The 12,984-nt window shown below is 40.7% G+C and overlaps 1 protein-coding gene across 1 annotated transcript; it reads right to left on the bottom strand.

Annotated features, from left to right (window-relative positions):
* Window positions 1-325: 325 nt before the first annotated feature.
* On the bottom strand, window positions 326-12,303 carry LOC115378329 (myosin light chain kinase, smooth muscle-like). Its single transcript, XM_030078551.1, has 17 exons — window positions 12,123-12,303; window positions 10,297-10,443; window positions 9,736-9,888; window positions 9,463-9,606; window positions 9,064-9,093; window positions 8,719-8,849; window positions 8,390-8,546; window positions 7,638-7,949; window positions 7,408-7,501; window positions 6,643-6,846; window positions 5,894-6,111; window positions 5,288-5,411; window positions 3,704-3,856; window positions 2,582-2,711; window positions 2,236-2,317; window positions 1,940-2,080; window positions 326-1,012 (listed from the first exon to the last, which is right to left on the bottom strand). Exons 1-17 carry the CDS (start codon window positions 12,283-12,285, stop codon window positions 807-809), a joined length of 2,589 nt encoding a protein of 862 aa, XP_029934411.1. The 5' UTR covers window positions 12,286-12,303; the 3' UTR covers window positions 326-806.
* Window positions 12,304-12,984: the final 681 nt, after the last annotated feature.

Below are 12,984 nucleotides of genomic sequence, written 5' to 3'. Positions count from 1 at the left end.
AATTGACAGACAAAGCCAAATTGAAAGTATAACAAATGGTCAGAAAAAAAGAGCAATCTACCATGTTTGAAAAGTAACTTCAGGCATTTAGGTTGAATTAATACACTGTAAATTTGGTCATGTTATTTGTTCTTGAAGTTCATTATAAATCTAAGGTTTTTCCTCAAAATCCAAAATAGAAGAACAAATTATGCCTCCAACAGATCTGAAGTTATTTGAAGTTTTTTTTTTTTTTAAACAATATGCCATACAAGCAGATATTTACCTTCAGTGTATGTACTGATGTATTATTACGAGCTGATGGAGAAAAAAAAAGTCTATTTTCTTATAAAATTCTTCATTTAATTGATGTTATGCATTAAAAACATTTACATTTCAGCCATCTCAATAAAATACCAAAAAAATATAGAACTTAGCTGGTGTAGTGAATAGTGCTGAGTGCAACCATAACAGCATAACGCCATATAAATTAAAAGGACCCTTGTGTATTTGTAACTGAACACAAGCTTACCATACTAATAGATTCCAGACGTGCACTAATATCTGGTGACTAGTGAATCACAGTGTTTTCACTGAATGTGTCCAAGTTTTATCACTCACACAAAGAATACCACAGGTGTATTTAGCATGAAGTTAAGTAACAGCCACTTGTTTGGGTGAATTAATTGTCCCACTTGAATGTGTCATTATCCAAGCCTTATAAAAAAAATCCTGAAGAGTCTTCCACTAAATGAAGGTAACCATTTGACATTGCTGAGATCCAGCCAGTGTCCTCTCCCCAGCTGGGTTTCCTCTGTTATGTTCCCTCACATCTCCACAGTCAGTTTGGCAGAGCAGGTTGCTCCCCCCAGCTTGTTGGTGGCCTTGCACGTGTAAACCCCAGAGTCAGAAGGTCCCAGGTCAGCCAGAAGCAGAGAACAGAGTCCATCGTCATGTTGCTCCACGGTCACCCTGGACGACTCCACCACCAGCTCATCATTCTGAAGCCACTCCACCTCCGGCACTGGGTAGCCTAGTGTTGAGACAATAGGATATAACTGCATTTAAGCAAGAAGGTAAAATAATGCACAAGCGAATCTCCTGCTTAACATCGATTCAGTTCATGAGTCATTAGTTGGTGGTTCAATTTAAGAATGAATTTTTTTGGAATTATTCAATTTGAGTTTTTAAACCACGATTCAAGACAATATCATTCAGTGTTTTTATCCAAAAATTTAAACTGATTAATAAACACTAGCAGTAATGAAAGACCATCCTTTTTCTTATGAGATGTGAAGAGAGTTGTGATTTAGTTCGATCACAGTGATAGGTAGATCAGTGAATCGATTCAAAGCATTCCATATCATTTATATTCATTCCTTTTAGCAGATTCAGTTGAATGGGTAGAATATGCAATTGATGCATCCGTGCAATAAAAGAATCATTCCACCCCTGTAAAGCAGTAGGCAGAACCACCAGTTATGCCTGTCCTCCTTTCCAAATGGTTTGTACTATCAAGATGATCTGCATCATCAAGATCAGTCAGGGGTTTAATATTATTTAAACTGGATTTTAATGAAGGACAGACATCTATTAGATATCATACAGTACTCTTAACAGTTGCTTTTCTGTCTCAGTCAATGTTAAGATATGAAGTAACTTACATATTACAGATAAATCGCTGAACCAAGTGACACTGTGTCTTTAAAGGCATGCTTGTGAAAAGCACACAAGGCATCACAAGTTGCCTCTGATGTCCGGAACTAGGTCATGATGCCATTCTACCCGCTCCTTATGAAAAATATGGAGCCAATCATTTTAAGTCTCCCTCTGCACGTTGATGGGCCTGTAGTCAAGCACTTGAGGCAACATGGTCTTGCACACTTTTCACCATGTGCAGTGTGTTACAGGAGGGCAATATTTAGTAGGGCACATTACGATTTACGTTCTGGCATCTTACCGTGGACGAGGCATGTTAGCTGAGCGGTGGCTCCTTTAGGTACAGTAATGTCCTTCAGGGCCTGTTGGAAGTAAGGCTCGCTCTGAAGCTGCTTCTCCAGGGACTGGATTGCCTTCTCTGCCTCTTGGCTCCAGCCTGGCTCTGGATGAGAGGGAGGATGATGATGAATAGAAGAGAAATGAGGCTTTACTGATCACAAAAGGAGAAACTTGAGCTGACAAACTGAGACGATGAGTCATCTGCTATAAATGGCTCTAGGAGGACATTGTGTTTGTGTGCGAGCGTATTTGTGTTACCCTCTGAGGAACTGCCAGGAGAGTCTGGTCTGTTAGAGAGGTTGGCCATCCGCTGTAGGGCCAGAACAGCCTTGCCAGTTTTCTACAAGTTTAAGGACAAATACCACAGTATGACAAACTACACTGCTAACCAAGCTTCAGGTTTATGGCAGACAATGGATTTGAAGGTCATAGTATGGATGCAGCAACAAGAACACTCCATCTGTCCAACACCGTGCTAAAATAGGTACTGGTATTAGAATTTCCCCAGTACAAAAAATACAGTATAATAATTTCCTGCCTCCAAAGGTAATGGAAAAGTCAATGTAAATTGAACTGATTGAAGTCCAGTCATTTTCTGTATTACTTTCCACTTCCGTTTGGCCAGGAAGCGTCTCATCTTCTCTTTGTTCAGGGACTTGGTGGGCCTGCGGCTCAGGGGCGTGAAGGAAGCCATCCAGGGGTGGGCTAGGGCCTCGTCACAGGACAGCCTGGATCTACAGCACAAGCGGATAGGAAAAACTGTTGGCAATGACAGTACAGTAGGAAGCAAGGTCTCCAGCATGCTTTCATAAAAAAAAATCTTACCTTCTTTTATTTTTTTTTTTCTTAATCATTGTGTTATTCTGTAGTTTATTCATGATGCTGCACTTAAGGCTTGCACAGCTCTATTTTAAGTTTTGGTTCACCCATTGTTTTTATATTTTATTCTTGGAGGGTTTTTTTTGTTTGTTTGTTTTTTTAGTCATCCATTGTTTTCAGTTGTATTTCTATTTTTATTTTTCCTATTGTGCCTGCCTATTCATTCATACATTACAGTGTATTTTATTGTTGTGTTTTGTTTTTGTTGTAAAGCGCACTGGTTTTGATAAGTGCTATAGACAAACTTTCATCATTATTATTATTATTAATAATAATAATAATAATAATAAAACCCTTTTCTGTATTCACACTCAAAGCTTGATAAGTGGTTCAGTTGGATTAGACTTTGTAGGATATGAATTTCCATTCTGCACTGCTAATAATTGAAGACTGGTAATCTACAACAGTCCAGAGAGTATGTAGCAGAAGCGCTTAAAAATGCATGATTATGGTGATATTTCTAACATCACACAGTATCACAAGCTGATTTGCAATGGGAGCAGAATGGATGCTGCTCAAAATTACAGTGTCCTAATTCTTTGTCAAGGGCTCTGGCCACATTTTCTCAAAACCTGTCTGCTGACTTCACTAAGCAGAAATAACTCATACCTCAAAACCAGTTTGCAATGTACCTTTTACCTGTTTCCCATTTTAATCACAGGTTGCACTTTGCAAGATGCAACCTGTGATTACGTGCTCCACCTGCACGTCCTCTGTCCTTTATCACACTGCTGTTTTAAACTGAGCAGCGGTTGGCACAGATTACATCGAACAGACATGTACCCACAATAAGAATTAGCCATGCAGCTCGATATATTAGCTTTATTTTCAACAATAGCAAACCAACCTTCGGTCTTTCCTCAGCAGGGAACTGATAAAGTCCTTCGCTTGATCGGAGATGTCTTCAAAACTCTCTTGGTCAAACTCATAGCGGGCAGCGGTCACAAGGGTCAAGGTCTCAGCATCACTGTTACCCTGGAAGGGAGACTCCCCACTGAGCCTGGACACATCAACAGAGAGACAAAAGCAGGACAAACCGGTAGAAAGAGGTTTAAAAACTGAAATGCTGAAAACAGTCGTCTGTTACCTCCAGTTTGGTGCTTCAACATGTGCAGAAGGGCCAAGTTGGTGATAACAGTAAAGATCATGTCTACCCCCACTCATATATTACAAAATCCAGCCTGTCAGATACATAACATACAAGCACAGCACTAAGCCTAGGTTCACTGCACAACATTCCTCCAAACCTTTCTTTGATATAAGCCTACCTTGGAATTTGTCCTGCACCTGAGGCAGAACTGACTTACTTACTTACTTATCCTCTTCGTCCCATTAGGGGCATAAGGCTGCAATGAGGCAGAACTGAGCTCTACTCAAATAAATATCCTGTAATGGTGATTTCAGCTCCATCCATATTATGTAATGATGGACACATGTATTCCTGATTCCACATGGATATAAAACCTCGATATTTACAAAGAGCTGTTTTCACTGAGCTACAGTTTTCAGTGTCTATTCTAACAGACTCCCTACTCAGTTTCAATAAAACAAAATGAACGCTTACATTTTCAATATCTACAGCAGTATTTTGTCTGTTCAATATGAATACAATTTGATGTTATGTTTTCTCTATCCTTATTCAACCGTGCATACTGACCAGGGACACTTTTTCCAATACATTACTGGCCTAGAGTACATTCAATTTACTTTCTTACTAAATTTAATGTAAATGTTGAAAGTGAAAGTGCTATGAGCTACTAAGAGAAATGTTGCGCAACCAGTGTGGAGGACTGTCTTGGCAAGTGGCAGCTGGCCTACAAGTCATATCAAGTTTAACTGTATAACCTTTGATTACAGTTGCAGTTTCAAAGGCCTTCATAACACCCACATTATGAGAACAAATAAAGCAAATAAAACAGTATTGGCAAGGCAGCACCAGCAGATGGCGTCAAACGTGTATTTTCACAGTGGTGAGCGATGGAAAGTACAATATACCCTTGTTAACCATGGCTTTCTATCAGGGTTGGGGAGGCTGCTTTAAAAGTGTATCCCTTTACTGTTGACTCATCAGAAGGGTGGGCTAGTTTGTAAAATACTCCAAGGGATTAAGTATTCTGATTATTTTTGATTACTTCCAGATTTTTTCCCCCTTATGAGGGTAATCATTTATTCCCCAAATTACGTTATTACAGATTTTCATACAAATTTTCCACCTGCCACTATTTAAATTGCCATCTGAGCTAAACTGATTTGCCCTCTCTTAAAGTATCTCCAGAAGTAATTCTTTATTTTTTCACAAGGATCTGCAATCAGGATGTAGTTACATTTTTTAAATCTATTTAAAATACATAATTACATTTTAAGTATTTTATTCCACAACCCTGATTTTGAGTTACTGTAGCTCAAGCATGATAGTTGTGCTTTGACTTACAAGATGAAACAGATGACTCCAATGCTCCACATGTCAGTCTCCAGACCCACTGGCTCATAGCTAATCACCTCAGGGGCCACAAACTCCGGCGTCCCGTGCATCACCATCAGAGGTTTACCGGACTCTGAATTACAGGACAAGAGTTACAAGCGTAGATACTAAATACATCAAGTTAATGGAGAACTTATTGGTAATGATATCCCTGCTTAAAGATGCCTAATTGTGTAAACCACAATTTTTATTGACTATGATTACAGAAGCTACATGTATAAGGCTGCTGCCAGTCTGGTCTCATAACAATGATGATGGACAACTCTTTCCTGTTTGCAGACAAACTAGCCTTAAAAGGAACCATGGGATCACATGGGATCATCCAGTTTCCCCAGTGAGCGCTTAAGAGTAGCAGCAAAAGGCATTTTTTAAAAAATCTGCATTTCAAAATAGTCCCTTTCATTTCTTAACTTTGCTTGAATAAACAGTTACCAGATAAGGACATGATATTGCTGTGAGTTTGTTATGTGACTGCCTCCAGGAAAAAGGAAAAAAATAAAAATAAAAATAAAAATAAAAGATACACCTCTGCTCCAGGCTATTCAGCAAACCCACCCAGTTTACTCGCCAAGCCAAAGTCGATGATCTTGATCCGTGTGCCAGTGGTGTCCACACACACAATGTTTTCTGGCTTGAGGTCCAGGTGGACGATGTTCTGCTTGTGAACGTACTGCATGCCCTCCAGGATCTGCTGCATGTAGCGGGCACTGGTGGGCTCTGTGTGCTCAAAGTTGTCATCCACGATGCGTTCAAAGAGCTCGCCGCCAGCGATGCTGAGCACACAGACAAATCAATACTTCAAAAAACTACTTTTCACTAGTTGGCACTCTGACGCTGACTGAAAACTGGGTTGGAAATGTTACTCTCTGGCTGTTACCGATTAGTGATTGCCTGGTATAAAATGCAATCTTTAAACTAATCCGAGACCATCCCAATGCATCTATGTAGTGAAAAAAGGGCTACCCACACAATGCAGCCCAACGGCTGCATTGCTTTTATAAGATATTTTGATCTCTTGTCCTGGTTAATTTAACCTGTATTTAACCAGGCAAGTCATTAAACAAATTCTTATTACTAAAAAACAAATCAAAAATTAAAAAGCGGTACCATCACTTGCATATAATCACAATAAACATACATTTGACAACAAAAAAAAACATGCAGTCTACCACACAAGCATTAGGTAGGTAGGAAAGTCTAAAGCCTAAATAAAGCAGTAGAAACTCCCTATTAACAAATGCACTTCTTTTAACAGAACATTTTTTCCCACCACATCAAAAGACTCCCTCCTCTTAGATACTCACTACTCCAAGACCATGACAATCTCTGAGGGCGTGTCATAGGCAGCCAGACACTGGACCAGTTTGGGGTGGTGAAGGCAGTTCATCAGTTCAATCTCATTGCGGGCTGCCACTTTCTCCTTTTTGCTGCGGGCACGGTAGAATTTCCCTGCACACACCTGGCCTGTCTCTTTATGGGACAGCCGGAACACCTGGCCAAACTTACCACTGGAAAGGGAGAAAAAAAAAAGGAAATGAATAAAGAATCATTAGAATTTCAATGAATGCACAAGGTCAACGGAAAACACCTCTCATTAAGATTTCCTACTGATTTTTTAAATACACATAATGTCACCACTGTGGATAAATTTAATAATAGAGTGCTCAGAAGAACAGTGATGTGTTTTACTGATGTTGAATTTGTCTAAGCATGGTGTAAGATCTATAAGACACTGACAGGCGAAACACCACACCTGGGTGAAATCATACAGGCAAAGAATTCTTTGCATTTAATCTGCTTCAGTACCAGGTGGGAGTGTTTGACCACACTGAACTGAGTGCAAGTAACTTGAACTTTAGTTTACTTTTCACAGCACTTTACATATTTATCTGAATTGTCCACTGAATTGAACCACCTGGCACTCCTTGGTAAATGAGGTAAAAAAAAAACAAAAAAAAAAACCTAAAAATTATTTGCAAAAACTACTCGACTCAGGTCTGCACTGCATTGTGATTGCAGCTCATGCAGACATACTCTCTGATTTGGTCCCCTCTAGAACCAATACTTACACTCCCAGCTTCTCATGCACGCTGTAGTGGTCCTTGACCTTGTGTGTGGTGTCAATCGTCACCGTCACGTACGACTGGGGCTCCTCTTTCTGCTCTTTTGGAAAAACAAAGACAATACCAGGTGGGGACAAATTAAACACATTTCTTGTGACAAAACGGAAAAATTAAAAGCTAAAAAGTCAGACTGGTCCTTAAACATTTTTTTTTTTTTTTTACAAATCCATACTAACTTGCAGTCGCCATCTTGACGCTGTCAGACTCCTCGCTGGGTTCGCTGACACCAGCAGAGTTGCAGGCCCTGACACGGAAGCGGTACTCCCCCAGGGGCTCAAGGCCTGAGCGGACCTTATAGGATGTGTTCTTACAGCGGCTTGTCACCTCTGTCCAGTTCCCAGGCTTGTCAAGGCCCTCTTGCCTGACCTCTATTATGTAGCCTGAGATAGCGGTGCCCCCGTCGTAACTGGGACCCGTCCAGGACAGGACCAGGGACTTGGTGGACAGCTGGGAGACAACGGGATGGGACGCTGGGGGATGGGGGCGATCTGAGAAGAAATTCAGGGAGTCAGTTCAGGAGTTTGTTTGAGTTTGGGGCTACAGGTGCACCTGAGACAATGATAGTCATTGTCACTTCTATTCCAGTTCTATGAGAAAGCCATGTTTGTTGTGCCCCTTTTCTGGAGTGGAGTAGTAGAGCATTCCCCTGGTACACCATACAAATACATACCATGTGTATAATTCCTGTCCATTTCAAAAATGTACTTTTTTTTCTTGCAAATACACTCTCTGAACAAAGTACAGCTATGAACAAGAACAATAACAGGAGCTTACTAACAATATACATTTATCCTAGCAAACAATACATGCACAAAATACTGAGCACAAAGGGCAAATTGAATCTATCTGTCATCACACAAAGACATGTTTATTTCTTTAAGAGCAAAGGATGTCCACTGTCAAGCTAAAATTCAAGAGTGTCTCTCACCTATGACACTGAGGGAGATTGTATGCTGGGCAGAGCCTCTGCGGTTTCGTACTACGACAGTGTAGGAGCCTGTGTCTTCTGGACAGGCCTGCGAAATTTCCACACTGCTCTGTGTCTCGCTGCTCGTGACAGATGTCCGAAGTCCACCCACCACTTCCTACAAGGGGAACAGAGAGCAGGACGTACGCAGGCTTTTACAAAATAAATCTGTTCCCTTATTTGCGATGGGATTGAAATCAATGCAATCACGCCTGCTTCCAATTATGGAGTGAAAGACAATGAACAAGTGGTATTCATACAATGCAAAGTACAATTCAGACTTTCCCTACCTTCTCTCTGTTGTAAATCCAGCAGCAGGCCACAGGGGTACAGCTGCTCCTGAACACACAGTTCAGCCTGGCCTGCTCGCCCACTCGAACCTCTATCTGCTCTGGGGAGTCCACAAACTCCACAGGAGCTCCTGAGCACAGGCGGAGACACCAAACACCCCAGATAAACATGTAATTAGTGCACTGATGTTTGGATTTCAATGCTCACACTGAAATAGTTTTGCATTATGCCACACAAAGGGCTATCATGTTTATTAAAAAAAAAAAAAACAACAAAAAAAACAGATTTAAATTAATAGTTGAAGTTAGAATCAAGTCAAAAATGGCCAGAATGATCAGTCTCACCTTTGTCAGCAGAGACCTGAGTGGTGATATCTGTGGAGAAGTGGCCAGAGTTACAGGGGTGCTTAAGGTAAGGCTGATTTAAAAAGTATCCAACCAATCATCTGATTAGACAGGTTTGGTTGCAGTGGCAAACAATGGATTGCAATCAGTGGACAGCTGCACTTTTAGTGGGAAAGCTGTTTGTTGGATACCATATTGGCATCAGCTTTGACAGTGTATTCATAATTGTTTTACTACTTCAACCACATGAAACACAGAATATAGTTCACATACAATACAAAATCTCTTTTTTGGCTTTGTTTCTGTACAAATATTATTGAAGCATTGAGATCTAAAAGAAAGGGTGTAAACAGGGAAGAGTTCATGTTTTTGGAAGTTGAACAAAGGTCAGAAACTTGCCTTTCTCTTTTTCATCCCTGTCTTGGCTCAGTCCTGTAGAAGCTGTGGACCCTTGAGTGTTTTCAGTTTCCACATGACTGCATTTGAGCTCCCTTGGCAGCTTGCGGTCATTTGTCGTGGGGATTTCCTTTGTTCCTGTGCCAGCTAAAAACAATAGAGGGAAACACTTCTGAAGAATTACTGTAGAATGAGTGTGAATGATTTATTCACAACATAAAATATCCATGCTTTTTGACCAGTGACTTTGTGAGGGACACCTTGATCCTATCTTACCTGTAACATGTAACACAGCACTGCTCGACTGTTTCCCAGCTGTATTTTCAGCTACACAAGTGTAAATCCCAGCATCTCCTGGTAAACATCCAACCACAGACAGGCTGGCAACACCACTTTCGAAGGAAGTCTTTCTTGAATGCACCCCCTTACCTAAATGGAAAGAAATATGTACATATACGATTTTATTTAGTGCATCTGATGGCTTAAAACTACCATCAAATGGGATGAGGAAATGTGGCAGATGTGTAATTTTCATGTCCCTTACTGCTACACTGATATCAGAACCTGAATGGATGTTAAGCAAAAGTAAATATTTGTATTCCATCATCAAAATCCGCCTGATGTTTCTTAATCATAATCATCGCTGAATATTGACTTGCAGCTAGGGTAAGAGTGATGTTCATGGCCTGAAGCTCAACCCCACCTAAGTTTGACCTACTCCATATTCCACAAGCATCTCTCATTTCTGATGCCTTGCCTTAAAAAAGTAATTTCCTTTCTCATAAATGAGAGCAGAAGATACAGGTCAACAATAGGGAGGTATAATCACTGTCTTACCATTGTGTAGCCAGGAAATGTTTAAAGGCTGACTTCCTGTGATAACACCTTGAAATGCAGCATCACTTCCCTCTGAGGCCGTACGGTCCTGGAGAGCTTCTTTGAAGTGAGGTGCCTCAGCGGCCTGGATCGGCATTTGTTTGGAATCTCAGAGGGCAGAGGAGGTATGGGCATAAATTTAGACTTAAGAAATTTATACTTCATTGAGGTACTGTGTACACCAGCGTTTCCTCAACCACTGAGCAAAAGAGTTTTATTAGACCATTCCAGCTCATAAAGGAAGAAATTCTGGTTGAGCTAATGAACCACATGAGTTTCTGTGGAAAGCAACAGGCAATGCACTCTCCTCTAGGCACCATAAATTCACCATTTACAATAGAAAACAGCTGACTGATAATTGAAAGTAATATATTTGGCTGACAATTTATCAGGGCTGGATGATATGTCAATATGATATGGATATCATGATAGGAGACTAAATATCATATGGCATTTTGGATATATAAATATTGTGACATGACATGAGTGTTTTCCTGGTTTTAAAGGCTGCATGACAGCTTGTTACACTCTGCTGTTGTTCTATAGAAAATAACCCTAACCCTAACCCTAAAGAGCATACATCCAAAAGGTCATCAGTTTGTAGAAACAAAACAAAAAAATCTCGTGAAGACCGCACACTTCTCTCCTGCAGCTGAAAAGATATTTTATTGGATTATGAGGGAAATTCATCATGTTTCAGCCTCTGCCTTCGTCAGGGTGATCTTCAGCAGAGGCCAAAACATGTTGGCGATTCCCACATAATCCAATAAATTATCTTTTTAACTGCAAGAGAGAAGTGTGCGGTCTTCACAAGATTTTTTCAATTATCTGCCTCTATCTGCCCGGTCATCATATCCACATTACTAATGATTGTTCATCAAAAACCTACTGTACATAAATATATATGAAAGCACCAATAGTCAACCCTTCAATATCATATCAAGGGATTCATTCAAAGATATTGTGATATCTGATTTTTGATTATTATTATTATTATTATTATTGTTATTGTTTTTTTTTTGTTTGTTTTTTTTTGCCAGTATCAGCAAGCCCTACCACCAATTTATCTGGACTCTCCTGGCTGTATTCTGAAAATTGAAGTTTGCTTTACCCACCAAGTGTAACTATAAGCAAGTCTGACTTGGTGTTTGCATGCTTTTCACATTACACATGTTTGTCAGTGTGTGTTTTAGTGTTGGAATGTTCTAAGTAGGTAATGGGTTGTGGTCCCTGGTGGATGGTGTAATGTTTACATTGTGTGTGCGTGTGGGAGTGTGTGTTGGGGGGCCTGGTGGAAGTCGGGGGTGGGGGTTCACATGCCATTCCTATACACTTAAGTCCTGACTTCAAGTGCCTAGCAGTGACCCATACACTATGACTGTTACTGGGAAAAGAACACATTTCTTGATAGTCAAATGCTTTGCAGATTTACAGTTGCACTCTGAGTCATATGCTGACAAGTAGCACACTGGCCCTGGGGAGCTCAACTCATCTGCTGTCATTTAAATGCTTTAAGATAAATAACTTCAAACATAACATGCCCACAGGGGCTGCAGTGTGGTGAAACTTGTGGTTGGTTGGTAACTGATGCATTTTCACAGCATACTGTGACACTGCATAATTTAACAAGTTCCCCAACAGAAGGCACACCCTAAAGATGTCAAAACAAATCATATATATGATGAAATTACACATTAAAAAAGGGCTGACTGGTGGTAGGTTATAAGGCACCGTTTCATTCCTCAGCTACTTAGAAAATTTGATCCACAAATTCTTCCAGCTTTTACCTGTTGAACTTGAGTTTCCCAGTTTGCTGTTTCCCATGTCCATCCTTTTACTGGTATCCAGTCCATTTCCTGCATGTCTCCCCGCACACCAGGGCTTAGCAGGCTTGAGGTCCAGTCGGAAAGTGGACACATAAGTCTTGGGCTTCTTACCATCCTTGTCCATCCTGGAGTAGAAATGATGACTGAACAACAGTTGAGTATCAAATATTCACTGACCAGTCATGTGATTTCCTCCTGTTACGGTTAGGCTGCGTTTCTCACATTTCTGTGTAAAAATGATGTGTCACATACTCCTCATGTCCCTATCCCCACATCGTCTGAGCTCCTGACAGAGGGAGGCATTGCAGTCAGACCGCCCTCAGTCACTACCCACACTCAACCCCACACAGTACACAGGAAACAGCAACTTTTATCGGAAGGCCAATTAGAAACACAGACATCCAGCCTCTGTCCTGCGATTCCCCCTGTGCTGAGGACAGAGGAAGGGAGAGAGAGAAACACAAAACATGTGTGATAGCAAAAAAGAGAGGGCAAAGAGAGAGCAGGAAAATTGTGGGAGAGACAAAAGAAAGGGTGGTCAGAAACAGAGCACTATGTGAGATTTCTGGTGAACAAAGAAAAAAAAAGGAAGCACTATAAGCCCAATACTTACTTTAACTGCTGGCCCTTTCAGCACATAATCACAGCTCCCATCTACCATCTTCTCTGTTACATCCTTTGCCCTGTAAACACTCAACAAAGTCAAACTAGCGTCTCGTTTTTCCTAGGATTAGCACAGTGCTAATGACACTGCAGAAATCAAGAAGAGCCAGTAGGGCAGCTTTCTGTGTGCATTTGATCTGCCGTGCAACAACAAAAGGGA

The sequence above is a fragment of the Myripristis murdjan genome, chromosome 19 (genome assembly GCF_902150065.1).
Source record: "Myripristis murdjan chromosome 19, fMyrMur1.1, whole genome shotgun sequence".
NCBI classification, from domain to species: domain Eukaryota; kingdom Metazoa; phylum Chordata; class Actinopteri; order Holocentriformes; family Holocentridae; genus Myripristis; species Myripristis murdjan.
This window is presented reverse-complemented; position numbering and strand designations above follow the sequence as displayed.